The sequence below is a fragment of the Marmota monax genome, unplaced genomic scaffold (assembly GCF_021218885.2).
Source record: "Marmota monax isolate L192 unplaced genomic scaffold, Marmota_monax_Labrador192_F-V1.1 WCK01_AAM20220418_F8-fsc00158, whole genome shotgun sequence".
Lineage (NCBI taxonomy): Eukaryota > Metazoa > Chordata > Mammalia > Rodentia > Sciuridae > Marmota > Marmota monax.
The window spans coordinates 1,718,053-1,743,528 of record NW_026694092.1 but is presented as its reverse complement, the minus strand read 5'-3'; the positions used below and the strand labels follow the sequence as shown (position 1 = coordinate 1,743,528).

At 39.7% G+C, this 25,476-nt stretch overlaps 1 protein-coding gene across 1 annotated transcript in view; it reads right to left on the bottom strand.

Annotated features, from left to right (window-relative positions):
* Positions 1–20,561, bottom strand: part of Xk (X-linked Kx blood group antigen, Kell and VPS13A binding protein) — a 62,101-nt gene extending 41,540 nt beyond the window's left edge. Inside the window, exons 1-2 of the mRNA XM_046465063.2 lie at positions 19,917–20,561; positions 12,083–12,345 (exon numbers count right to left, since the gene is read on the bottom strand). Of these exons, the coding sequence (XP_046321019.1) occupies positions 12,083–12,345; positions 19,917–20,161 (508 nt within the window). The 5' untranslated portion in view covers positions 20,162–20,561. The remainder of the gene's footprint in view (positions 1–12,082; positions 12,346–19,916) is intronic.
* Positions 20,562–25,476: the final 4,915 nt, after the last annotated feature.

The window sequence follows — 25,476 nt, the reverse complement described above, 5'->3', positions numbered from 1 at the left end:
CCAAATGCAGATTGAAAACATTAGAAAAAAACTGTCTGTACTGAATACATACAAACTCTTTTTTTGTAATTACTCCATAAACAACCCAGGATAACAACTATTTACCAAGCATCTACATGTACTACACGTGATAAATCATCTAGAGATAATTTAAAATATAGGGAAGGGCCAGGTGTGGCGGTACATGCCTGTAGTCCCAGCTACTTGGGAGGCTGAGGCAGGCAGGAGGATCACTTGAGTTTAAGAGTTGGAGCCCAGACTGGACAACATAGCAAGACCTATCTCCAGAAAGAAAAAGTATAGGGAAAGGATATGCATAGGTTACATACAATATAATACCATTTTATAGAAGGGACTTGAGCATCCCCCAATTTGGGCATCTGCAGGAATCCTGGAATCAATCCCTCTTGGGTAGTGAGGGACAACTATATTTCAAAAGTTCTAGTTGGGGCTGGGGATATAGCTCAGCTGGTAGAGTGCTTGTTTCACATGCACAAGGCCCTGGGTTCAAACCCTAGCACCACAGGGAAAAAAAAAAGTTCTAGGTTGTATGGGAAGTTCCTAGGGATTCATCAGTGCCCCTAACTACCATTATATATTTTTAATTATCAGGGTCCTTTTGGTGCTTTCCCTCGCTATATTAGGCAACAAAATTACAGTAATATCAGTCACCATCAGTACATTTCTAAAAATATTTGGTCACAATTTTCCTTCTTAAATTTTTAAAAAATATTTTTAGTTGTAGATGAACATAATAACTTTATTTTATTTATTTTTATGTGGTATTGAGGATGGAACCCATTGCCTCACACATAGTAGCCTACTACTACTGAGCCACAACCCCAGCCCTCCTTCTTAAATTTTATCAACACCTTCTACCAGTGATATTTATTTATTTATTGGTAATGGGGTATGTAACCCAGGGTCTTGAGCATACTTGGTACGCACTTATAGCACTGAACTACATCCCCAGTCTCACAGGTATGTTTGTTTGTTTGTTTGTTTTTGGTATAAGGGATTGAACTCAGGGGCACTCGACTACTGAGCCACATCCCCAACCCTATTTTGTATTTTATTTAGAGGCAGGGTCTCACTGAGTTGCTTAGCACCTTGCTGTTGCTGAGGCTGGCTTTGAACTCATGATCCTCCTGCCTCAGCCTCCCAAGCCACTGGGATTATAGGTGTGCACCACTGTGCCTGGCCTCACCAGTGATTTTTAATTGAAGATGCACATTAAATATTTCTTTGAGGCTTTATTAAAATACAGTTATCTAGAATCTACACTTCTTCAAAACTAGACCAAATAATTATGCTTATATAATTTGTTTAAAATGTTTTCGCTTTAGTTTTATTATCTTACTTTGCATGTCACAAAAAATTTCCCCTTCAGTTTTATTATGTTGGTCACACACTCCCTCATGACTGTTCTCTTGTGAAAACTGTCACAAGTCATTGGTGAACCACAGGCATTATAAGTTTCTGTCATCTCCACGTAGTTTTTAATGCATGCTGATGCTTCCCTAAGGGCCTACTATTAGCTACAGGCTAGAGATTTTTGTCTTCAACCAAGAAAGACTGTCTCAGAGCCTATGAAATAGGACAAGACCCCAGACAGTTCTGAGAAAAGGCTATTAGGCACAAGCTCCTCATGTTATCACATAACCAACTAACACCAAGTCACTAGTCAGGGTCAGAATTTCCAGAACAGCTTAATTGACAAAGTTAACACAAAATCCAGCAGAACAAGAGCTATGTTTACAAAGTCCAAACCAGTCCTTTTCTCCTCCCCACCCCTGCCTAAATAAACACATGAAAATTCTTGAGAGTGAGTTGTGATATGCTTTTCTAGAAATTCAAGAGACCCTAACACATCCATATTAAAGAGCTTTGTCTCTCCAGCAGAGACATCAAACAGTTTCTATCTAAAGGCCCTTTTCAGGATAAAGAGTCTCAACAATAGGTAGGAAGGCCAGGCTCTTGTTCCCACTGTGCCACCCACTTGCCATACGACCTTCACCAAGCTGATCACCGGTCTCTGGGCCTCAGTTGATAAATGGAGATCTTAAAAAAGAACCTTGTCCTCCGAAGACCATTTACCCATTTTCTTTTTTTTTTTATTGGTTGTTCAAAACATTACAAAGCTCATGACATATCATCTTTCATACATTTGATTCAAGTGGGTTATGAACTCCCATTTTTACCCCAAATACAAGTTGCAGAATCACATCGGTTACACATCCACATTTTTACATAATGCCATATTAGTAACTGTTGTATTCTGCTACCTTTCCTATCCCCTACTATCCCCCCTCCCCTCCCCTCCCACATTTTCAATAAAGATCTTTTCCTAGGAAAAAAATATAGTCTGGTAATCATATACCTCAGTCGGACCTCTGAAATTACATTATTATTATTATCGCAATTATTATCGACCATTATCATTATTTGCAGTACTGATGATTGAATCCAGGGGTGCTCTACCAATGAGCTACATCCCCAGCCCTTTTTATTTTTTATCTTGAGACAAGGTCTTGCTAAATTGCTCAGGCTGGCCTCGAACTTACTATCCTCCTGCCTCAGCCTTCCAAGTCTCTGGGATTTACAGATGTGTGCCACAATGCCCAGCTGAAATAATTTTTCAACTTCATTTTATGGAAACTGACAGGCCCCTCATACTGTAAAAAGCACTAAGAGAGACCAGAACCCAGTCCTCCTCCCTCTCCTTTCACTATCTTGCCAGCAGGTGTCATGAAAAGTCCCCTCCACAGGTGAGTTGTTGCATTCTTTTCATCCTCATTTCAGAACTCAAATGTCTCATAATCACAGTAGTTAACCTGCCCCCTTGTTGCTAATTGGTTTCCTTAATAGCTTTTGCTTTAACAGAAATTTAGTGACATTTTCATCAGTGTTATTCTAAAGTTCTAAATGTAAAAAGGATGACTCTTTGGTGTTCAGGAAGACTCAGAAGGAAAAATGATACAAAATAAGGTCCTATTCACTACGTTTCTTCAGATTTAAATTTATACTCATATGCCAGGCACAGTGGTACACACCTGTAATCCTAGTGACTTGGGAGGCTAAGGCTGGAGGATCACAAGTTTGAGACCAGAATAGGCAACTTATTGAGATCCTGTACAACTTAGTGAGACCCTGTCACAAAATAAAAACTAAAAGGGACTGGGGATAAAGCTCAGTGGTGAAGAGTCCCTGGGATCATTCCCAGTACAAAAAAAAGAAAAAAAAACTAAAATCATACTCAGAAGAATACAATAAAACAAAGGAATTATCCCAATCCATTCAAACTGTCATTTGTGGACTGATACTGGTCAATGAACTGTTTGTTACAGGTTGGAAACTGAGAATTGGCACAGAGGAATCTTTACTGCAATCTAATCTGGCTTTGTCACAAAATTTAAATGAGTGGGTTCATCTTCTTGAACAGGATATATATCAGTCCAGTGTTAACTTAGGTGACAAGTCAAAAGTGAGCTGAATCCTATTAATATGACCAGATGTTAGTTCACAATGAACTGGAACATGAAAACAAGAAAATTTTCTAATGCCAACCCTATATGAAAGATAGTTGGAGAAGCATTGCAATATACTACTCATTAAATTAGATAAGATTAAATAAGATCAATCAGCTTGAGGATTGTAGACCTAGAATTAATTTATTGTGGGAGTAATAAACTCAAGTGCCTATAGTGGACAGACAGTTGCTAAGTGAAGTGAGTCAGATATGGGACTCTAGGGAGGAGTGAGGACTTTGGCAAATCAAAGGCCCAGTCTTATTGGGGCAACAGCTGCTCATTTCTATCTGATTATAAACAAGTAAAGGTTCACTTAGATTTTAAGAGAGGCTAGGAATCAAGACTTTCATGTAAAAAGTTCTTTTTTTTTTTTTTTTGGTATAAGGGATTAAATTCAGAGGCATTTAACCACTGAACCACATTCTAAGCCCTTTTACTTTACTTTTATTTTTATTTTATTTTGGTATCAGGGATTGAGCCCAGGGGTGCTTAACCACTGAGCGACATCACCAGTTGTTTTTAATTTTTATTTTGAGACAGGGTTTCACTCAGTTGCATAGGGTCTCACTAAATTGCTGAGGCTGGCTTTGAATTTGTAATCTTCCTGCCTCAGCCTCCTGAACTGCTGGAATTACAAATGTGCACCACCATGTCTGGCAGTCCTTATTTTTTAACATTAATAGTTTGTTAATTTTCTTTTAAGCAACCTATTTGCAGACATAAGCTGCCACTTTGTAATGTGCACTTTAGAAAGGAATGTATTACAGGTGAGTAAAAGGACCCATTTATCTTCAATCCCATTTTGGCCACAACAGGCCCTTTCTAAAGAGGCAGACCATTTCCCTTTGGCCACATCCTGTAGGATCTGTCACATTCGGAATCAGGGACCAAGGGACTTTAAAACAACTCTGCTCCCAAAAGAATGATTTGGGTGGGAAGCCAGCCTAGATTCTAGGCCTTAAGTTCATGCCAATACCAAGCCAGTGCTACTCTCCAAGTTCCCCCCAAGCTAGATTCTTGTGCTCATCTATGCTCAGAGGTGATATTTTTTCTTTTAAAAGCAGATGGTTTATTCAAGAAATTATTTAAAATCTATTTTGTCCTAGGGGTTGTGAAGTAAAAAAAAAAAAAAGATACTTAATCCTGATCTTGGGAACTTCAGTGTAGAAGATATCATCCACATATGTTGCTTCAAATATTCCAAATGAACTAATAACCACCAAGTTCTTGTCCCCAGGACTATATTTCAGAATGCCTCCTTGGTAACAGAAATGAGAACCTATCTCACAAAAGTCCTAAAATACCTAAAATGATGTTTTCTGCTGTGTGGATCCATGCCACACCCTGGCAGACCCTGACAATGATGTGACCACAGACCTGATTAGCAGCCTTCTTCTTCTCTCTCAGATTTCAGTGTTCCCTCTCCCAAAAGGGTACTGGTCACCAAAGGTGTCCTCTCCACAGGGCCCAAGCTACAGGGAACCTTTCCTCATGTTCCCCCACTCATCTTTCAAAAAGGCATAAAAGGCCTAAACTTAGGTGGGCTCATGCCTTCCCAAGGGCAACAGTTCTCTCTGCACCCCCTTTTCTTTGCAAACTTAGGTTTTCTTACACACATGGAAGGGGCATTTGGCTGAGTTCTGGATTAGCCTGCTGCCATGCTGGTCAGAGTCCCCATGTTTCCTGTGAACACCACAATCACAACTGAGCATAATACATAAAGGGACAGTAGTGTCCCTGCTGATCTTCCCAGGCCCCTTGACTCTGCAGAAGGCTTGCCAGCAAGGGCTCATTCAGGTTCAACCTCCAAACCCCTTTATTTTTTTTCAATTGGTTGTTCAAAACATTACAAAGCTCTTGACATATCATATTTCATACATTTGATTCAAGTGGGTTATGAACTCCCATTTTTACCACGTATATAGATTGCAGATTCACATTGGTTACACATCCACGTCCAAACCCCTTTAAATACCATTCAGAGTCTAAAAGAGCTAGGTTCCTTACAAGAGTCACAGTGATCACTGGTGTCAACTACTGTGTGGACTGTAAGGTGATCACCTGACCACATTAAACCATTCATATGACATGGTTAATCCACTCACTATGGCTTCTCCTGACCTGAATGAATTCCTCTGCAATGCTGTCCTGAGAAATACCTAAGGAGCTGTTTTGGGATATAATAAGGAGCCAAAGCCATAAGTCAAATAAACAGCTTCTAAGAATCAGAGAGGTATCTAACCAACATAGCAAGATCTGAGTATAATGAGTACCCCTTAACATTGCCCATCTTAGAGGCACTCACTCCACAAAAGGACACAGGACTAGAAGAAACCCAGGCCCTGGACACTGAGATGTTTCACTGCAGGGAAGAGGGGGGCAATGGTGTCCCTACCATGTGATCAGCTGAAGGGGACCCTCCACCAGCAGTCGCTGGGGAGAGGCCTGCTTGCTACTTGCATGAGCAGTGCAGGAAGAGATGAACTTGGCCAAGGAGTGCTTCATGGCTCTACGTGGAATCACAGCTTTGTGGGGTGGACGTCCTGACAATGAGGTTTCTGTAAGTGTGAGGACCTGCGGGCATTATGTGGCAAGAAAGGCTTCTTGGGTTTCTACATGCACAGCATCCAAGGAGCCCTAAGCACAACTCTGACACTGTTTCCTTCATCTTCAGGCTGCTCCTGAAAATTAGCCAAAGGCCAAGCCAGGTGCTTCTGCTTCCACAGAGGCAGAGAGGGTGAGTCAGCACCAGGCACAGGGAGCACAGAGGAAACCAGAGTGTGGCCTGCCTGGTGTGTCCATTTCCTCCCATCTCCTTCCTCTGCATGGCACTCTCCTGTCTCTCCCCAAGGGGCAGCAGGGGGTGGTTGTCACAGCCAGTGGCCCTGTCATCCAGGAACCACCTGAGCACCAGGCCCAGCTGCTCCTTGGGGAAGCACATGTATTTGGCCCCCAATGGTTCTATGTTGCTTTGTGAAATACATAATCACTGACAGGTTAGGTCTTTCTTGTGAGATTGATGATGTTGTTTATATGGAATATATTAATAAGTACATTTTGATTTAAGTCAAATCTTTAAAAAAAATCTTCATCTGAAAGCAAAAACATACTACACAAGTCTGCTCCTTCTACAAAGTGCTCCACCACTACAAACGGGGGTCCATGACTGCAACTGCTCATGTCAGGAACCTAGGAACCACTCAGCATCTCCTCTGCCTCACCTTCATATCTAATTAATTATCATGGTCATTCCACATCCACATTCTTAATATTGCTCCAATAATTCAGTCTGACTATTCCACTCTAAGCCATTATGACTGTCACCTTGGCAACCGTAGCAGCCCACTTACTGGTCTTCCTGTTTCTCCTTTCACTCTCTTCCAATACATTTTCCAGAGTAATCAGTTTCTAAAAGTAAATCTGATAACAACACTGTGTTGCTGAATGCTCATCAGTGCCCTCCCATTGCCTTTGGGACAAAGCTTGAAATCCTGGCATGCTTTTTCCTGTTTTTTTCTCACCTGCCTTAGCCGCTTTATGTGCCAGCTTTAATATAAACCTATGTTCTAGAAAGGTTTGTCTCATCTCCTAGGCTTGGTTAGATTCCCCCAATCTTCCCCTCACACTTTGCAGGATTTATCTGCAACAAAATGAATACATGATTCATTGTTTCATGTCTATTTATCCTATTCTAAGATGATAGGGCCTGCCCACCTTTTCACCACTTTATCCTCAGAGACCAGCACAGGGTCTGAAATGCAGAACATACTCAATAAAAACTCATTGCAGGGCTGGGGATGTGGCTCAAGCGGTAGCGCGCTCGCCTGGCATGCGTGCTGCCTGGGTTTGATCCTCAGCACCACATACCAACAAAGATGTTGTGTCCGCCGAAAACTAAAAAAATAAATAAATATTTAAAAATTCTCTCTCTCTCTCTCTCTCTCTCTCTCTCTCTCTCTCTCTCTCTCTCTCTCTCTCTCTCTCTCTCTCTCCTCTCTCTTAAAAAAAAAAAAGAAAGAAAAACAACTCATTGCATCCATAAATGAAACAACACAAATCTAACTTCAAATCCTGGCTCCTCTGCTGGACCATGAATGTAATTTCCCTCTTTAGAAAGATGAAGAAAATATTTTCCACCTCACAGGGACATTGAAAATGAAATGCTATGATGTTCATCACACTGCCTGGCACAAAGCAAGTCATTATGAAGATCAACATTACCACCTAAAATGGGAGAGAGAAGGGCACTGTCAAGTCCAGGCAGGCCAAATGGCAGACTGTAGGGACCTTCCCAGAGCAGAACAACCTTGTTCTCCTTACCTGGGCTTCAGCCCAACACATTTTCCAAGGTTCGGTGACTTCATCAAGCCTCTGGTAAGAACTGACTAAATTCACAGTGTCTCAGGATGGCTAAACTCACCCTAGACTGAAGCTCATAAATATGGTGTTTACTATTTGTTCATACTGAAAAAGAAAACTTTTATATGAAATACACACAACAGGCAAATCCACAGATACAGAAAGTAGATTAGTGGTTGCCAGAGTCTAGGGGCACAGGAAATGAGGAGTGACTATTAATGGGTAGGGTTTTCTTTTTGGCATAATGAAAATGTTCTATAAATAGATAGTGGTGATGATGGCCCAACAACACTGTGACTATACTAAAAGTTACTAAATTGTACACATAAAAATGGTCTAATTTAAAACTTTATATTATATAAATATTATAATATTAAAAAAGCAACTCTGCTTATTTTTCATGCCAAACCCTTCCAAGGCCAAATTCATCAGTGTTTGCTCAGGAGCACAGAATTGGAGAGTAGAGGGTAATAGAATTTGAATCCTGAATGGAGTCAGGTTCTGATGGACTCCAGGTACCTCTCCTGTCAAGAGGACAGATATTTCTATTGGTCTAGAACACATTTAGATGGCATGGCAGATACTGTTATCTGTCTATTCAATATTCATCCCTCTTATTGTCTTTTAAGAAAACACAGTTTTGTTCTAAGTGAGACCCAACCCCAGGCCATCATGAGTAACCTAATCCAATGTCCCCAAACTTCTCTGATAATAGGATCACTTGGATTCACTGTTAAAAAACAAAAGAAAAAATAAAAAGATATACCCTGGGCCTCCATCTCCCAACCCATACCCAACAAATCAGTTTCCAGAGATGAGTTCTGGTAATCTATATATTTAACAAGGCTCCAAGTAATTCTAATCATCCTTACGGGATTATGAAGAATCCTGGTATTAGCTTTTTGTAACTGTGACCAAAATACCTGACAAGAACAACTTGGAGGAAGAAAAGTTTGTTTTCAGCTCATGGTTTCAGAGGTTCAGTCCATTGTCAGCTGACTCCTCTGCTATGGCCTGAGGTAAGGCAGAATATCATGGATGAAGGGTATGGATGGAGGAAAGTTGCTCAATTCCAGGCAGCAGGAAGCAGAGAGGGAAAGAAAGGAGCTAGGGACAAAATATAATCCCCAAGGGTGCCCCCCCCCCAGTGACCTACTTCCTGCAGCCACACCCCCCATAGTTACTTCCTAGTAATACATTCAAATTATTAATCCATCAAATGGACTAATCTATCAATTAAGTTATAGCTTTTATAATCTAATCACCTCACCTCTGAAAACTCCTGCTTTGCCATGTGAACTTTTTGGGAGACATCTCATATCCAAACTTTAATACACTGGTTTAAAACATTGGTGGCTATCATTCCTATCCCTGATTTTCCAAGCATCTCTCTCAATCAGGTGACCATATGATCACTTCTGGTCAATGATACCTAAAGTAAATTCCACCAGGGAGATTTCTGGGAAAGTTATATTTAGTAATAAAAGGAGAAAGTCATCTGCTCCTCCCTCCTCAGCCCTTCTTCCTGCTTTGAATGCAGCTATGATGGTTGCAAACATAATAACAACCCAAGACAAAGGCCAATGGATCTGCAGGGACATCAACTTCTCCACTGCTGAAATAATGCCAGCAATTACCCACCTCCAATTTCTTGTTACATGAGCCAAATCAACACTGGGTTGTTTAACCTGTAATCAGGTGTTTATTCCATGCACCAAATGTATTCCCAAACATATGACAGTTCCAAAATTTGCCTGTGACACATCCTAGCCCACATTCCATTTATAAAGGCCTTGCCCCTTCTGGGTGAGGGATTCCTTCCTCAGCGTTAAAGTAGTGATTTGGGTTGCATAAATGGCAGCCATTTGTCCATTTAACAGGCTCATAACTACTTCCTCTTTCCAGGTCTAACTGATTTTTCATTTAGCTCTCAGAGGACTTATATTTTTCCCAACTTCTTGGTATATCTCACAGATATCTCTTGTGATACTGACAAGGGATATTTAGAAGATAGATTTTATTTTCCTGAACGAAATTCTGTCTGAAAAACTACAAGGGTTGGCAAACATTTTCTGTAAGGAGTAGACAATAAATATTTTAGGCTTTGTGGACCATATGCTTCTGTTGTAACTATTCATCTCTATGACACTGTAGCCCCAAAACAGCCAGAGACAGTATACACATGAAAAAGGATAGCTGTGTTCCATATAAAATTTTATTTACAAAAATAGGCAGTGCCCTGATTAGGCCCATAAGGCAGTCATCACTATCAAAAACTTGAGAAAAAATGGATCTGCTTATAAAAATCAACAGGTTATCACTACATCTTATTTTTCACTATGTTCCTGCCCACTTGGAAAAGCAATAAACTGGGAAAGGGGTATACTGTACTCAGAAAACATACCTTAGTCATGACCCATTTCAGTTATAAGTCCTTAGAGATTAAAGATGCTGCTATACTTATTCAGTACCTACTGTCTACCAGGGGTTGTGGTTCAAGACCACTACTTAAGATCCTGACCTATATCTTTTTAAAAAAAAATATTTATTTTTTAGTTGTAGTTGGACATAATATCTTTATTTCACTTATTTATTCTTATGTGGTGCTGAGGATCGAACCCAGGGCCTCGCATGTGCTAGGCGAGTGCTCTACCACTGAGCCACAACCCCAGCCCCTGACTCATATCTTAAGAGTCATAGTCAGGTAACCTGTGATAAGGAAGCCCCTCTGACTTGTAAGTATCATATAACACCATCATGAATTAAGACATTTACCATCCCATTTAAAATACAGGCAAAAAGAAGATAAAACTGAACGGAGTGAAACAAATAAGAGTATTTTTTTAAAAAAATTCTGATTTCAGCATTTTCTTAAATGTATATTTTTTCAACTAAAAGCTTTGAAACCATTTTGCATGTCTGTAGTAAAACTTATCAGAGTACCCATTTTTCATTTATGTATAATATTAATGTATAGGAAGGGTTATTTGCCCTCTCATTTGAAGGTTTTTCATTTGTGTCCAATATAAATAGAGGTTTTGTGGGAAACCTGAATTAGCTAAAAATCTGCTGTTAATTTTATGATGTAAGAATAGCCCAAAGGTTAGAAAATTGTGTTCACTTAAAAGCAAAAGCTCCTAATATACCAATCAGAACTTCAAGAAGACAGGATAGTGGCCTTGATCCACCATGCACCACAAAGCTTTTAGTTGAAAAAACATTCACTTAAGAAAATGCTGAAATCAGAATTTTTAAAAAATATATCACAATCAACCATCTCAGCTAATTTAGAGCTATCATTGAAAGACAGATGAAATTCCAAGAGGACCAGCCTCTGTCTTTTCTAAAGGCAAACCATCATTTCTAAAAATGGTCACAGTGGTATTTTTGGTCTCTCATGATCTTCCATTCCCTAACAAGAGTTTACTTCCCTCCCCTTTCCTTAAAAGGAAAGTCACCTGACTCTGTGACTGCTTTAACAGAGAAGGCTGCACAAGTGATATTCCATGTCTCCCAAGGCTGGATCACAGAAGGCCACATGGCTTCCATCTGGCCCAAGCCTTTTCTCACTATGAGGAAACTATTCCTGGAAGCAGCCACCATGCTGTGAGGAAGTCCAACTTCAACTACATAGTGAGATCAAATGGAGGAGACCCGGGATCCCCAATAACAGCCAGCATTAAGACATATGAAGCTGGGCACAGTGGCACAAGCCTGTAATCCCAGCAACCCAAGAGACTGAGGCAGGAGGATCACAAGTTCAAGGTCAGCCTCAGCAACTTAGTAAGACTCAGTCTCATAATAATAAATAAAAGGGCTTGGGATATAGCATAATAGTAGAGCACTCCTGAGTTAAATCCTCAGTACAAAAAAAAAAAAAACATGGGAGCAATAAGACATGTGAATGAATGGGGCTTCAATGGATTCTAGTCCCCCATCTTTGAGTCACTCAGCTGATCCACAGTTGGAGCATCGATAAGCTTTCTTCCCCTTTGAGCCCTGTCCAAAATGCAGATTCTGAAGCAAATTCAATGTTATCATTTTAATTCACTAAACTTTGAGCTTAGTAAGTAGAACACAGACTCATGAGTAAAGGCGTGTACAAAGGACTTTCACTTGAAACAAAATAAACAGCATGTTTTGTCTCCCATTTGGAGCCCCAAGTGCAAAGAGAATTAAAAAAATATACATACCTCTTCCAACAGTGATGGTCTGCTCCAAGACGCTTATATACAGCTGCAGGGTCAGTTGGGGGGCGGAGCCCAGAAAAGCCTGGATCACTGAAGCCCGGCTAAATGCAGAACGGTGGGTAAATAGCTTGCCTTCTGCCTGGCCCACCTCCTTCTCAATCTCCTCTGAGAAGCCATTTTTTGGCATCTGCCGCTTCTTGGTGATGCTGACATAAGGTTCTTCACTGTGGCTTGACTGACAGTAGATGCAGAAGACTTCAAAACACCTGAAAACAAATCAGCAAGTCATAATAATTACAGATGGGCAGGATTCTCCTTTCTCAGTCATTCTGCTTCCAATTGTTCTGATTCTCAAAGCCTTGACTTGGCTATTTTGGACTATAATCATCCCTCTAAGTTATCCCCTCCAAGGACCAGTTCTAAGCACTTGGTCCTCTTCAGGCCCTCCTGCAGGCCAATGGGAATTGAGTAAGAACCAAATTGAGGGGTGACACCAAAGACCACAGAGGAAAGGAAACTTACTAGAGAATGGCAAGTCGATCAGGCTCAAGTCACAGAAAAATATTCAGTTTTCCCTATTGACACATCAGCTGTGCAGCCCTGGGCAAATAACTTATCCTCTGAGCCTTTTCTCTCAATTATAAAGCAGAAAAGATAGCTACTTTGCTGTGAAAGATGGCAATAACACACACACACACACACACACTCCCTATAATAGATTCCCCAAACCATTCTACTTAAAGCAGAAAGTATAGTTGGGCAATTGCCCAGCTCAGGAAAGTTTGCCATCTAGCATTTCACTGGAAGACCACAATATGTTACCTATCTCATTGTCCTCATAAGCCCTTACATGGCAGGGCTAAAGCCAATTATGCCCAGTGGCTTGCCAGATATGTCTTACTTATAGAATTCCAAGCCTGCTCTAGGGACAAAGTCTTAACCAATAACATTTCCAGAATGAGAATATCTGGCTTTTAAATTTGATTTCCTCTTTAGGTAATGATATGGCTGCTGAAAAGGGGAAGAGTACTAATGCCTGTGGTTTAAGTACACACACACACACACACACACACACATTGAGAGACAGACAGGGATGGCTAAAAGTGTGAAACAAAATGTTAATCGTGAAGTCTAGGTGGTGGGTACTTGGGTGTTCACAGGAGAAATCAAGTTTTCTTCTATATGTTTGAAATTTTCCATAATAAAAGGCAGGGAAAATGGGTTATCCCTAGGAATAGGAAAAACATTCATGGCCTTAGGTTTAAAAATTGTTGAAGGCTTTTTTTTCCCCTTGAAACATGTACTTTCATAACAACCTTATAACACTGCTAGAAGATTTTATAGCTTCATCTACTTTATTGAATGTTAACTTTATACTCTCACCCTGAGGCAACTATGGCAGTGAGAATACATTTATAATTTGAAATAATAAAATAAGTCATTGATGCAAGGGAGGAAATGCAGGAACACTTCTGGTGAGTACAAAATGAACATATTTTGTGATTATTACCTTTGCTCCTTGTTTCTGGGAGAAAGAAGGAGTGCAGTACTATGGGGGGGGGAGGTTTATCTAGTACATTTTGTGCAGTGAGGTCAAGATTACTTCAATATATTACATGAAAACATACAAAATAGCATGTGCCAGTTTGTTCAGCTGAAAATAATTATAACCAAGTTCAGGTCATGAGTTTGAGCCCAGCTGGTCCCAAACACAAATATGTGACTGGGGACTGAATGAGGCCTAGCCACTTTAGCCACTTCACACTGCCAGACCATTAACAACAATATAGATTGGAAGATAGAATAAACCAACAAGCATTTTTCCCCCCTCAAATATATGAAGAGTGAAGACGCAGTTTACTCAGTGCTACAGGGAATGCAAAAAATAGCTGGATGTACCCCTGCCTCATTGAGAGGTGCTCATTATCTAAATGGGGCAATGGGATATTGGATAAGGATAATAAGTAATTGAAACTACTAACATTTATACAGTACTTTTAGCTCATAGAATATTTTCTTATATATTTTCTCACTTAGAAAGTCTACTACAAGAATTTGAATCATAGCATTATTTGTAATAGCAAAATTTCATGAATACTCTCAAGGTCTTCAAAATGAAAGAATAATTAAATAAATCACAATATATCCATTCAATGCAATATTATATGGTGCTTAAAACTGGTGGTTTAGAAATACATCTACTGACATAAAAAAAAAAATGCTGGGCTGGGGATACAGCTCAGTAGTTGAACACCTTAGCATGTTCAAGGCCCGGGTTTCATCCCCAGCATCAAAAATAAGTAAATAAACAAGTAAAAATTAAAATATTTAGTAAATAAAAGAAACAAATGGCAACAGAATATATAGAGAAAATTACATTTTTAAAAAAGAAAATTATACACATATATAAATACATACAAATTACACACACAAACACACAGTGGCATGTTTGAGCTGCTTCATACTGACTCAAGAGCACTTACTGTTAAATAGGAATTTTGTAAGCCAGTTGTTAAACAACTAGTAGCTTGATCACATTTGATGGGGATAAACACATTGTGGAAATCTGCAAACACTGAAAATCAGGGCTTGTTTACCCTGAGAGTTTACAAGCATTCACCATAAAAATATTAGTAAGAACTTACAACAAAACATTAAGAATTATTCTCTTCAGAGGTTTTGTTTTCTTTAATGTACATATCTGTTTTCTGCTTTTTTGTCATTTCAACAACAAATATGCTTTACTTACATAATAAAATCAAGTTTAGAGTTTGGGTTTTTTTTTTTTTTTTTTTGGTGGTGGTGGTGGTGGTGCTGGGGCTTTGTGCATGTCAGGCAAGCACTCTACCAACTGAGCTGTATCCCAGCCCAAGTTTATAGTTTTTAAAAGTCAAAACAATAAGCAATCAAAATACCAATACATGCTGAGAGCTAAATGAATGAATTGAGGATTCAGTTAGGAGGAGAATGGAATTCTCTTAAGGCTGAGGAGGGGGCTGTTTGAAATGGGAAGCATTTATAAAATTGTAGACAAAATAAAACTTCATTCATCAATCAATGGAAATGAAAGAAGGTACCACAATGAAATAATGAAGCGACTCTAAAGCCAAGATAGACTTTCTCACAATCCACTGCTTTCCCCAGGTAATACATTGTCTTAGCACACTTTTATACAATCTAGGTGTTTAATAAATCTGTTAATGGCCCCAAGATATTTTGCCACTACAGGGTAAGAAAACTAAGCAGAAATGAACTACTGCTGTATTCTTGGAATTCCACAAGACTTATCTAATTACTCCAAATATGTTTTGGTAGTTTGTTTTGCTTAAGAAGTGTCTAAATAAAGCCCCAAATTAGATACTTTCAACAAAATTATTCAATGTATGACTGCTGCTCAGGTAGAATGCCTGTTAGCATGTTTGAGGCCCTGGGTTTTATACCCAGCACATGCATGCACACGCACACACACAAAAAAAACCTTTTTTTAATCATTCAAGGTAGTTTTCAGTATCATGTACATCAGAGGTCAGGAAATTTTTCTGTAAAGTATTTACAGAGAATAAATATTTTAGGCTTTATAGGCCATGGTCCCTGTTACAACTGCTCAGCTCTTGCCTCTGAAGAGCTAAAACAGATATAGGCAATCTATAAATGAATGACCATGATTTGAGTTCCAATAAAACCTTACTTACAAAAACAGGTAGTTGAGGGAATCTGGCCAATGGGGCACAGTTTACCAATCACTGATATAGATAGACAGATAATCAGTAGTTGGGTCCATTTTTTTAACTTTATCCCATTAGCAAGCATCATATATCCCATTTTTTAAGCATAAAAACCAGGAGTTTATTTCTTAGCTGAAACCATTCATGTTGATATCAGTACAAATAACTTGTGGAACCAGGGACCTTAATAAAAATACATTTTCCAAAGAAATACTATGATTTCCTATAAGCCATGTTATCTTCACATGACATGCATGCTCTGAGAGGCTACACAAGAACCAAACTGGTTAAGTAGAAAACGCTGTAAGACCTTTGAAGAGCCACTTCCTTAATCTCTTTGAGCCTCAATTCCTGGACTGTAAAAATAAGATAATGACAGTTAGTTCATAGGGTTTTATAGTGGATGGAATGAAACACCATAAAAAGCACTTTGCCAATGAAATAAATATTCTTTAAATGTAGACTGTTAAATTCTCTCAAAAGTTTACTACAGAGGGAAAGAGTATGGTGAATCATGTTGCAATGTTCTCTAAAGATTTTTGGAATTTCTTAGCCTTTATTATACAAACGCAGATTTGTAATGTACCATTTTTTCTTTATTATGCCAGTAAATAAAAATGGGGGGAATTTTTTGATCTTGTAACTCATTTACATTTACATCTCTCAAATAAATTTATGAAAGTTAACTGTAAAAGAATGATCAAGGGCTGGGGATATAGCTCAGTTGGTAGAGTGCTTGCCTTGCATGCACAAGGCCCTGGGTTCAATAAAAAAAAAAAAATCAATAGAATGGTGCTCATTCTACTGAATGGTTGGTTGGTTGGTTATGGTAAGAGATGTTTCCCCCTCCCTGTTTCTCCAAAGTATCTATTATAATTCACAGTAAGATTTTCCTTAAAACTGAGAAGAAAAAATAAATTCAGGGGATTATCCAAAGTTCATATTCAGATCCAGCCTTAATGTAGAAACAATCAGCTGCAGATTTACATATAAGACTAAAATGCAAGATATAAATAAGCTGCTCTCTCAATGCCTTCCTAAAGGAAAGGAGGGACAGAGTGGAGTTAATGGTATTTAGTCCATAATCATTGGTATAATGTATTATGGGGGATAATTTTTTTGGATGAGGTGCTGGGATGGAACCCAGGCTTCCTGCATGCTTCCTAGGCAAGCATAGTACCACTAAGCTACACCCCAGCAATTCTCCTCTATTGCAGTTTAACTGGGTTATCATCCTTTGTGAACTCAAAACCAGCATCTATCTAAGAAGAATGAGTTTGACTAGTACCTACCAGAAGTTAAATAGAGCTGAACTGTCTCAAAACAATTTAGAAGGATGAATAAATCCAACAATAAGCGGGGAGAGGGAGAAACACCATGCCTCTCTTTTGTTTGGGGGAAATAGTTTTAATCTTTATGTGAGCTGATGTCTTAGAGTTTCGATAGAACCAATCAGCAAGAAAAAATTCCAGGAGATACTAAGTCATGTTAATATATGACAACAAATTGCTTTTGTTTTCATCTGAAAGCTAAGAGACTTGGAACCATATTTTGTGTATCTCAGCTCTCAGATTATGGGTCCAGTATCTCCTTGAAATGAATCAGCTGCATTAGAATGAGAGACTCCTTGGCAGTGGAAGAAGGTTGCCTGTTGTTCTGTTTTTACCTCTTATTTTGTTCCATTCAGAATTTTCTGGAAATAAGTTTTGTTTTGTTTTTTTTACAGTGTTGAAGCTTTCTATATAGTGATCTCTTCAAAGCACCAAACTTTTCCTTTCCTTAATAAAATTATGTTTATTGTAAAAAGTGAAATATAGAGAAAAGTACATAATAAAGGAGAAAATTATATACTTTCCTGTTTTTCTAAATACTAAAATCACACTTCACCTTTTAGAAATTACTGCTCTTAACAGCTTAGGGTATTTCCTTCAGCTCAGGTTTATACTTGTCATCTTGTTTTTATACTTAATGTTATGTCATGAGCTTTGTTTTGGGTTACTCCTGGTGTTTAGAAACATTTTAAATGACGGCAATGATAGGTATTCTCATTTACTTAGATGGCTATTTAGGTTGTTTTAGCTTTAAAATTTAAAACTTTTTCTTAAGGCAGAACTACTAATAAGATGTACTATACACTCTGCTTTCTTTCATAGAGCATAGTAAACATAAATAACTTGATTCCATTTTTTAAGAAGCCTTGGGAACATGGTCTGGCATGTCATTTTCCTCATCTATAAAGTGGGGACACAGTGGGGAAAGGGGCCTCCCTTACCCCAGAACCCAAATTGTCAATAAAGGTTGTTTTAGTACAGAAAATAAGTAAAGAAAGAAGAAAGAAAGAAAGAAAGAAAGAAAGAAAGAAAGAAAGAAAGAAAGAAAGAAAGAAAGAAAGGAGGGAGGGAGGGAGGGAGGGAGGGAGGGAAGGAAGGAAGGAAGGAAGGAAGGAAGGAAGGGAGGGAGAGAGAGGACAAAGGCTGGGGGTGTAGCTCAGTGGTAGAGTGCTGGCTTAGCATGCACAAGGCCCTGGGTCCCATCCTCATCACCTAAATAAATAAATAAAAATCGTGGGGGCAATTACAGCTACCTCATAGTGATGAGTCAACAAACAGGGAACATACTGAACCACCTAACAGAAGAAGCTTTTGAGAAATGACAGTTCTCCCATGTCAAGCCACTGAACTGAGTTTCTCTGTTGAAGTTAAGAAATGATGAGTGCCTTGCCCAAAGTCAGATCACATTTTTTTTTTTTTTAAACTCAGCAGGAACACTATTGGGACCACAGGGCTTGATTGGCTAGAAGGACTTTCTCTTCACTAAACAGCTCCAGGTGACAGGACTTTGTAAACTTTCCCTCACCTCCCCCCTCCCTCTCTTTTTCCTCCTTTGATTCTTGCTCAGCTGTCAGGACAACAGTAGCAACTTGTCACTTCTGCCAGCACACACTTTTCTCTTTGTTTCTAGGATTCCAGGGCTTCTGGAGGCTGGGAAACTTGTTCACCAAGTTTGCCATGACTATGTGTAAACCAGTGTCAGCTGGAATGTCTGTTTTTAATGGGAAGTGCAAACGTTTTCTAATAGGGCTTTGTAAACTCTATCCTGCTACCCAACTGTGTGTATGTGATGTTGTGTGTGGGTGTGGGTGTGTGGTGCTTGTGTGAGTGGAGAAGAGACAGTTTGATTTCCTGGTAGGAAATGTTCTTGGTTAGCTGAACTTTGTAGTCCCTGAGATGTGTCTCTGGTCTTTCTCTCTTCAAATTCCTCTGTCACCTCTATTTCGAATTCAGGATTACAAATTTGTTTCGAATCCAGATAGAAAACCGTTTATTTTGCTTATCCTAGAGATGAAAGATAGGAAGACAACACATTTTAAACTCCCTTCAAAGGCCTTAGATAAAGGCAAAGTCTGTTTCATTCCCATATATTTATTTCTACTTGCCTTGTGGTCATAAAAACTATTTCCAGAAATGTCACTGACAGTTCTTTTTAACACATAGCCAGTTGTTATCTTCATGGCCCATTGTGTACTAGCTTTCACGACTATGTTTATAACTTAGGCAGGGCTGGAAGACATTTCTACGACCCCATATGTTTCCATACTCCATAATAATCATCATACCAGCGAGACAAAAGACAGGTACGTGGATTTCTAGACTCCTGTATGCCAATTAAATACACTAGTATTTGCGAAGCACTTAGAACAGTGCCTGGCACACAGCAAGCTCCACGTGTCTGATAAATCAAACGAAACCGCCTGCTTTAAAAGCGGCTTAGAACCCGCTTCCAAGGATCGGTGACTATACAAGCCAATTTTGCCGGCGCCCCCTGGACCGCGGAGAAGGAACCCCACGAAGCTGCCATTTTTGTCGGTCAAATTCAGGTGACAAGTTCACATGATGGTACCTGACGGGAATGCGGGGGGGGGGCAGCTTTAGTGTCATTATACTAGGATCCTGCCACATTCTGGTGACTGGAATCGCGAGGCTGGAGGGGAGGGCGGGTCGCCTCGGGCCAAGCCACCTGTCCCTACCGGAAGGCCGCCCCCCTCGCTCGGGCAGGTGGGGGGAGCCGGCCGGGGGCTGCGGCCTAGGCTGGCTCCCGGCTTCCGCACGCACCTGAACAGGGGCCCGAGTTGAAGCAGGTGCAGTAGCAGCACGAGCGGGCGATCGCGGCTCAGGTCGCGGTGCACGAAGAGGAGGGTGAGCTGCACTAGCGCGCAGGGCATCAGCGAGAAAAACAGCGTCAGCGCCTGCCACATGCGGTCCCCGCCCGACCTGTAGGTGCTGCTCAGGTAGAGCGCCGCCGTCGTCTCGGCTACGAACAGAAACACCGACGCCAGCACCGAGGCCGGGAATTTCATCTCCGCGCTTCAGCGGGGCGGACCGGGGACGGACGCTGTGGCCGTGGCTGTGGCGGCGGCGGCGGCAGCAGCAGCAGCGGCGGCGGCGGCGGCAGTGGCGGTTACCCTAGGGGTTCCTGACATGCCCAGCCCCGACCAACTCCCGCGCTGTGCGCAGCCCGCCGAGGGCACGCGGGCCCGGCCGACCGGCCCGGGCGTTAGAACTGGGCCTGGGGGGTAACCAACCCGGCTGGGGTGGGGCGGGCGGCGCGGCCCCGATGGGACACGCCCACGCGCACCGTGCGCCGCCCGCGCGCCAGAATGCCCACTGCGTCTCTGTAGTGACGGTCCCCGGGCGGGCCGCGAACCCGCGCCCTGAGACAGGCGCTCCGCGCCACGCCGGGAGTCCGAGAGGAGACAGCCGGCACGGCTCGCCGCGCGTGCAGCCTCTGGGTCCTAGAGTCCCTTGGTCGGTTCAGTCTGTGGAAACTGGTCACATCCCTTTGAAAAACTGCAACCAACAGGGCCCAGAATTAGGATTTGGCCGCCTTTCCAGCCCGGTCTCTTATTTTCAGGGCCAAGGAAACGCCTGATTCTTCAAAAGACTAGAGTTTGGCATCATTTAAAATAATCAGACCACAGAGATCCTTTTCAAAGTACAAGTGTATTGCCATGACCCACCACTGTGACAGGGAATAGTTGAACTTTTCACTTTGTCTGCGAGCAGGCCCCTTGTCTTCCAAATATAGTGCTCTGAAGCATTGCTAGTAGGGAAAGAGCATCAGATAATCTAGGAGCCAAAGCCTCTCCTCCCAGAACCCGCCTACAAAATGTATTCCTCTGTAACTGACTAACTCAGGTCAAAGACCAGGGCCTAATAAGGAAGCAGTTTTCTTGGCCAAGCATACCTCTGCTTGCTGTTGTGCCAATCCTAAAACTAACACAATTCCTTTTCACCGACTGAAATTGAAGCCACCTTCTAGACATCAGGGTGGACTCAGCCCACCCCTGTCCCTCAGACCTTCATCAGGCCGCTAAATCTCTCTAAAACCCGGGTTTTAACCTATCCCTACAGGAATTAGATTTTAATAATTATAAGATCTCTTTCCCTGCTGAAATTGGGTGATTTCAATCTTCAGGCGTCTCAGGCATTTTTCTATTTAGGAAAATAATGTGAACTCAGAATGTGAAAATTTAGTTGGGATCAAGACAAAGAAAGTGGAGGGAGAGAACATGATGAGCTTTTATCTTAGTTGTTATGTGATAAGGGAAAATCTATTTATAAGGGTTGAGGGGAGGATTCAGCGAAAAGCTGAGAGGTACCAGGCCCTTTTTCCAAAAGGATTACTAATGTCTATTTATAGAACCCAGCAGGCCACCATGCCCTGGATCAAGATACACACACTGTCACCAACACAAAATCAGCAGCAGCACTCCAGAGTATTTGTATAATGTTTTATTTAGCTTTCAAAGGAAAATTAATTAGTAGCTTATATTATTAATTGGAACACAGTAACTATTTAGCATTAGATTTTAAGGCCAAGGATTATCACAGGTTTTACATTATTAAGTGGACTGTGTTATGGTGCAGGGAGGCAGTAAGCCAATAAATAACATCACTTTAAACACTATAAAGACCAGTTTATGGCAAATTATTTTCTACAAGTACAAAACTAATACAGAAAACATATTGGAAAGATCACAGTGTTTAGAACATAGTAACAGTTTTATAAACAGGTGCATCTCTAATCTTCTGACTCAATCTTCCATCTGAAGATATTTCATCATACTATGCAGTGGCTTTGAGCAAACTCCTTACAAGAAGAAAAGCAATATCAACTGTAGTACTTCCCACTCCAGGAACAACCAGGAACAAAAGCTAAAATCCGCTGAGCATTTTTAAGTCGATCTTTCTTTGTTGGTCTGTACACCAACTAATTTACCCCAGTGACCATGTCTTTCTCTGTTGTCATTTGCCATTTTATCTTTGAGAATAACATGTACGTTACAGCTTGTAATTGCTAGTGTCCTTGACAAACGCCTAAGTGGATTTTCACTAAAATCACTAAAGATCAATTTGATGTCATATTTTGCACTATATTTTCTTACTAGGACCGAAATAGTCATTACTTCTTAAAAATATTATGTATACAGAATAATAGACTTATAGAAAGTGATGTTTTGGTATAATATGTAACATATCAGGATACTTGAGAGTTTGGTTTTATTAGAAAGTGTGGTAGTATGACATTTTGTGATACAGTAAAATTTCTGGCAGAATGTTCTGCTCTAAATTTAGAACCACTTGTTACTAATGTGTCTTTGAAAGCAATTTAAAGTTCCCCTAAGGAACTAAAATAATTAACAAGAGGTCAGCTTGCTGACTTGTTTTGACAAAAAGGCATTGTTTTTAAAGCCTTTTATTTTGTGTGCAAGTCTTTCAAAATTTTTGTTATACACAACAGATTAATAGGATTTTAAAGTAGTAACGACTAATTTCTATTATTTGGTATATTTTTATAATTTATGTTTTTAACTCTGCATCTGTGCTGAGACAAATATATTGTAAAGAATACAATTTTACTAATAACACTCATTCACTGAGCAGTTCTTCAAAATTCAGTAGTACTTTAAATAATGGTAATTATTTATTCCTAGTTAGGAATAAACAGTTATACTATATTGGCATTTTATTCCTTTACACTCCCCCCCCACCATAATCACGGAATAGCACTAATTTGCTACTTGTGAAATGTATCATTAGGAAAATGAGTTCTTTTTTTCCAATGATACAATCGTATTTCTATAAGTATTGTGAATTGTGAAAAAAAATTTTTTTTGTAAAGTAAATTCTATTCATTTGGGAAATGCACATTCTCAAGCTAATATATAATGTTTGACTATTCCTCAGTTGTATATGGCTTTACAAAGTGTTTTCTCTAATAATTGAATTCTACAAAATCTATTTTTTAAATTTTTGTTAATTTAGCGCCATTAAATCCAAGAGATTAAAATTCAGACTTCCCTTCCAAGCAGAACTCCTCTGAATGTTCAAAGTTGGGGAAGCTGTTACCTTTTTAGAGAATGGATTGCCCTTCCTTATCAGATTCTAAAATCAAACTTTTACACTTAGAATACTCCACTCCTGCTCCTGGAGAGTCTATGTAAAAAACATGTTCTACTGCATTTCCAAGATCAAAAGAATTCTTTACTGCTACTACAGTCTTCAGAAGACATCTCTAATACTGAAAAACTAAAGTCCTAAAAAATAGGAGACAAAATCGATCATTTAAATCAATCTACTTATTTGAATACATCCACATATGAGGTTATTACAGCCACTTGAACCAAATTCAGTGGCAGAATTAATTTAGTGGTAATTGCCACTTAAACACAGATCTTAAAAGTGAACTTATGGGGACAGCATCACAGGCCCCAGTAAAATCATGTTGCAAAAAGGTCATTTGTTAAAGAGTGACAGTAGACAAGTATAGTCTAAATCTTCTTTAAATTGACTGCTATGTCAGTTACTTCATACACAATACAAGAAGAGTACACAGTGAAGCGTGGAAATTAACACCATACACATAAAAAGAAAGCATCTACAGAACTCGACATGGATAGATTCTGTGTTTACACAAGTACACATTCTGATGTTTCTTCCCTCATCTTTTTAAAGTATTCATCATGTCTGAAAGTTAAGAAGAATGTGTATATTTAGGTACTTTCTGAAGATCTATGTCCATGTGGAAGAACTTAAAGCCATATGATGGTTTCAGTTTAGGAAGTGGTTGTTCTAGAACAAAAAAGTTAACTTGGTTCTCAGGTGATGGGGGGGGGGGGGGGGGGGGGGGGGAGTAGAGATGCTCCAAAGAGCATGAAGAAGGAGATGAAAACACCAAGTTGTTTTTGTTTTTGTTTTTTTTCCGTAGAGACACTCGTGGCAATTTCTACAATACTTATGGACACAGAACTCAACTTCAAACAGGATTCTTTACCCAGGAGTTGGCTTAAGAGTCTGTATTTGTTAATGTGCCATGGAATCTCCAAAAGAGGATAAAAGACTAAAACATCCCTAACTTACTTAGTCACAAAATCTGTTTTTCCACCATACAGTACTTGGTACTGCTATGCTGCAATTGGGGAAATATTGTAGTACTCCTATAGCAGACAGTATTCTCTTTCCATTTTATTTCATAACAACAAAATTGGTATAAGCAGTAGAGAGCCCTTATCCGTGGGATACTAGCTCTGCACTGTCCTATATGGTAGCCAATCCACATGTGGCTCTTGTACACTTGACTAGTGCAATAAATATAAAATGCACACTGGATTTTAAAGGCATAGTACAAAATAGGTTAAAATCTCATTAATATTTTTATATTATAATTGTATTGAAATGATAATGTTTTGGATATACTAAGCCTAGTTAAATACATTATTAACATTAATTTCACTCTTTTTACTTTTTAAATGTGGCCACTAGAACGTTTTAAAATTACATATGTGGTTTGCATTTATGGTTCACATTATATTTGTGTTGGACACTGGTGCTGTATTTGTGAAATTCATGGGTATTATCTTTGATGGATGGAAACTAATGGCTTTAATCTTTAATTTAAGTTTTAATAAAAAGGAAAGCTTAAGACAGACAACTGGAAGTGTGACTAGGGTCCTTGTTAATTGTGTGCAAATTTATTAGAGCAGTTAGCTCAAAGTTAAGACCCATTCATTAAACAATATATGCTTGAACATTATCTGTTCCTCAGGCATTTCTAATAGCTAAATGTTGGATTTTATTTCATAAGTGACAGTCTTCTTAAGCCAGTTTCTTTTTTTCCTACACTGGTTACACAGAGAGAGTGAGAGAGAGACAGACAGGCAGAGAGGGAGAAACTGTTTTCCACAGGGACTAAGAAAAACCAAAGAGGAAGCTCACAGGAAGTCCTTGCAAACCATTTCACAGCCCTGGACAGTTATGTTTTCCCTCTCTTTCTTCAGTATCATGCAGGGAGGAGAAAGGCAAGAAATGAGGACAAATAGGAGGAATCACTTCCAGTGTTCTGTAGCACAGTAGGGTCACTATTGTCTACAACAATTTTGACATACTTAAAAATAACTAGAAGAGACAGATGTTTTCCAACACATAGAAATAATAAATATTTGAGCAGATCGATGTGCTAATTACCCTGATTGGATCATTATACATTGACTATAACAATTGAATTATTGTACTATCTTCCATAAATATATTCAAATATGTCTTAACTACAAATAAAAAGAAAGGAGAGGGTAATCTGTTCTTTTAACTCATACAAAGCATCAGCCCTCCCCCA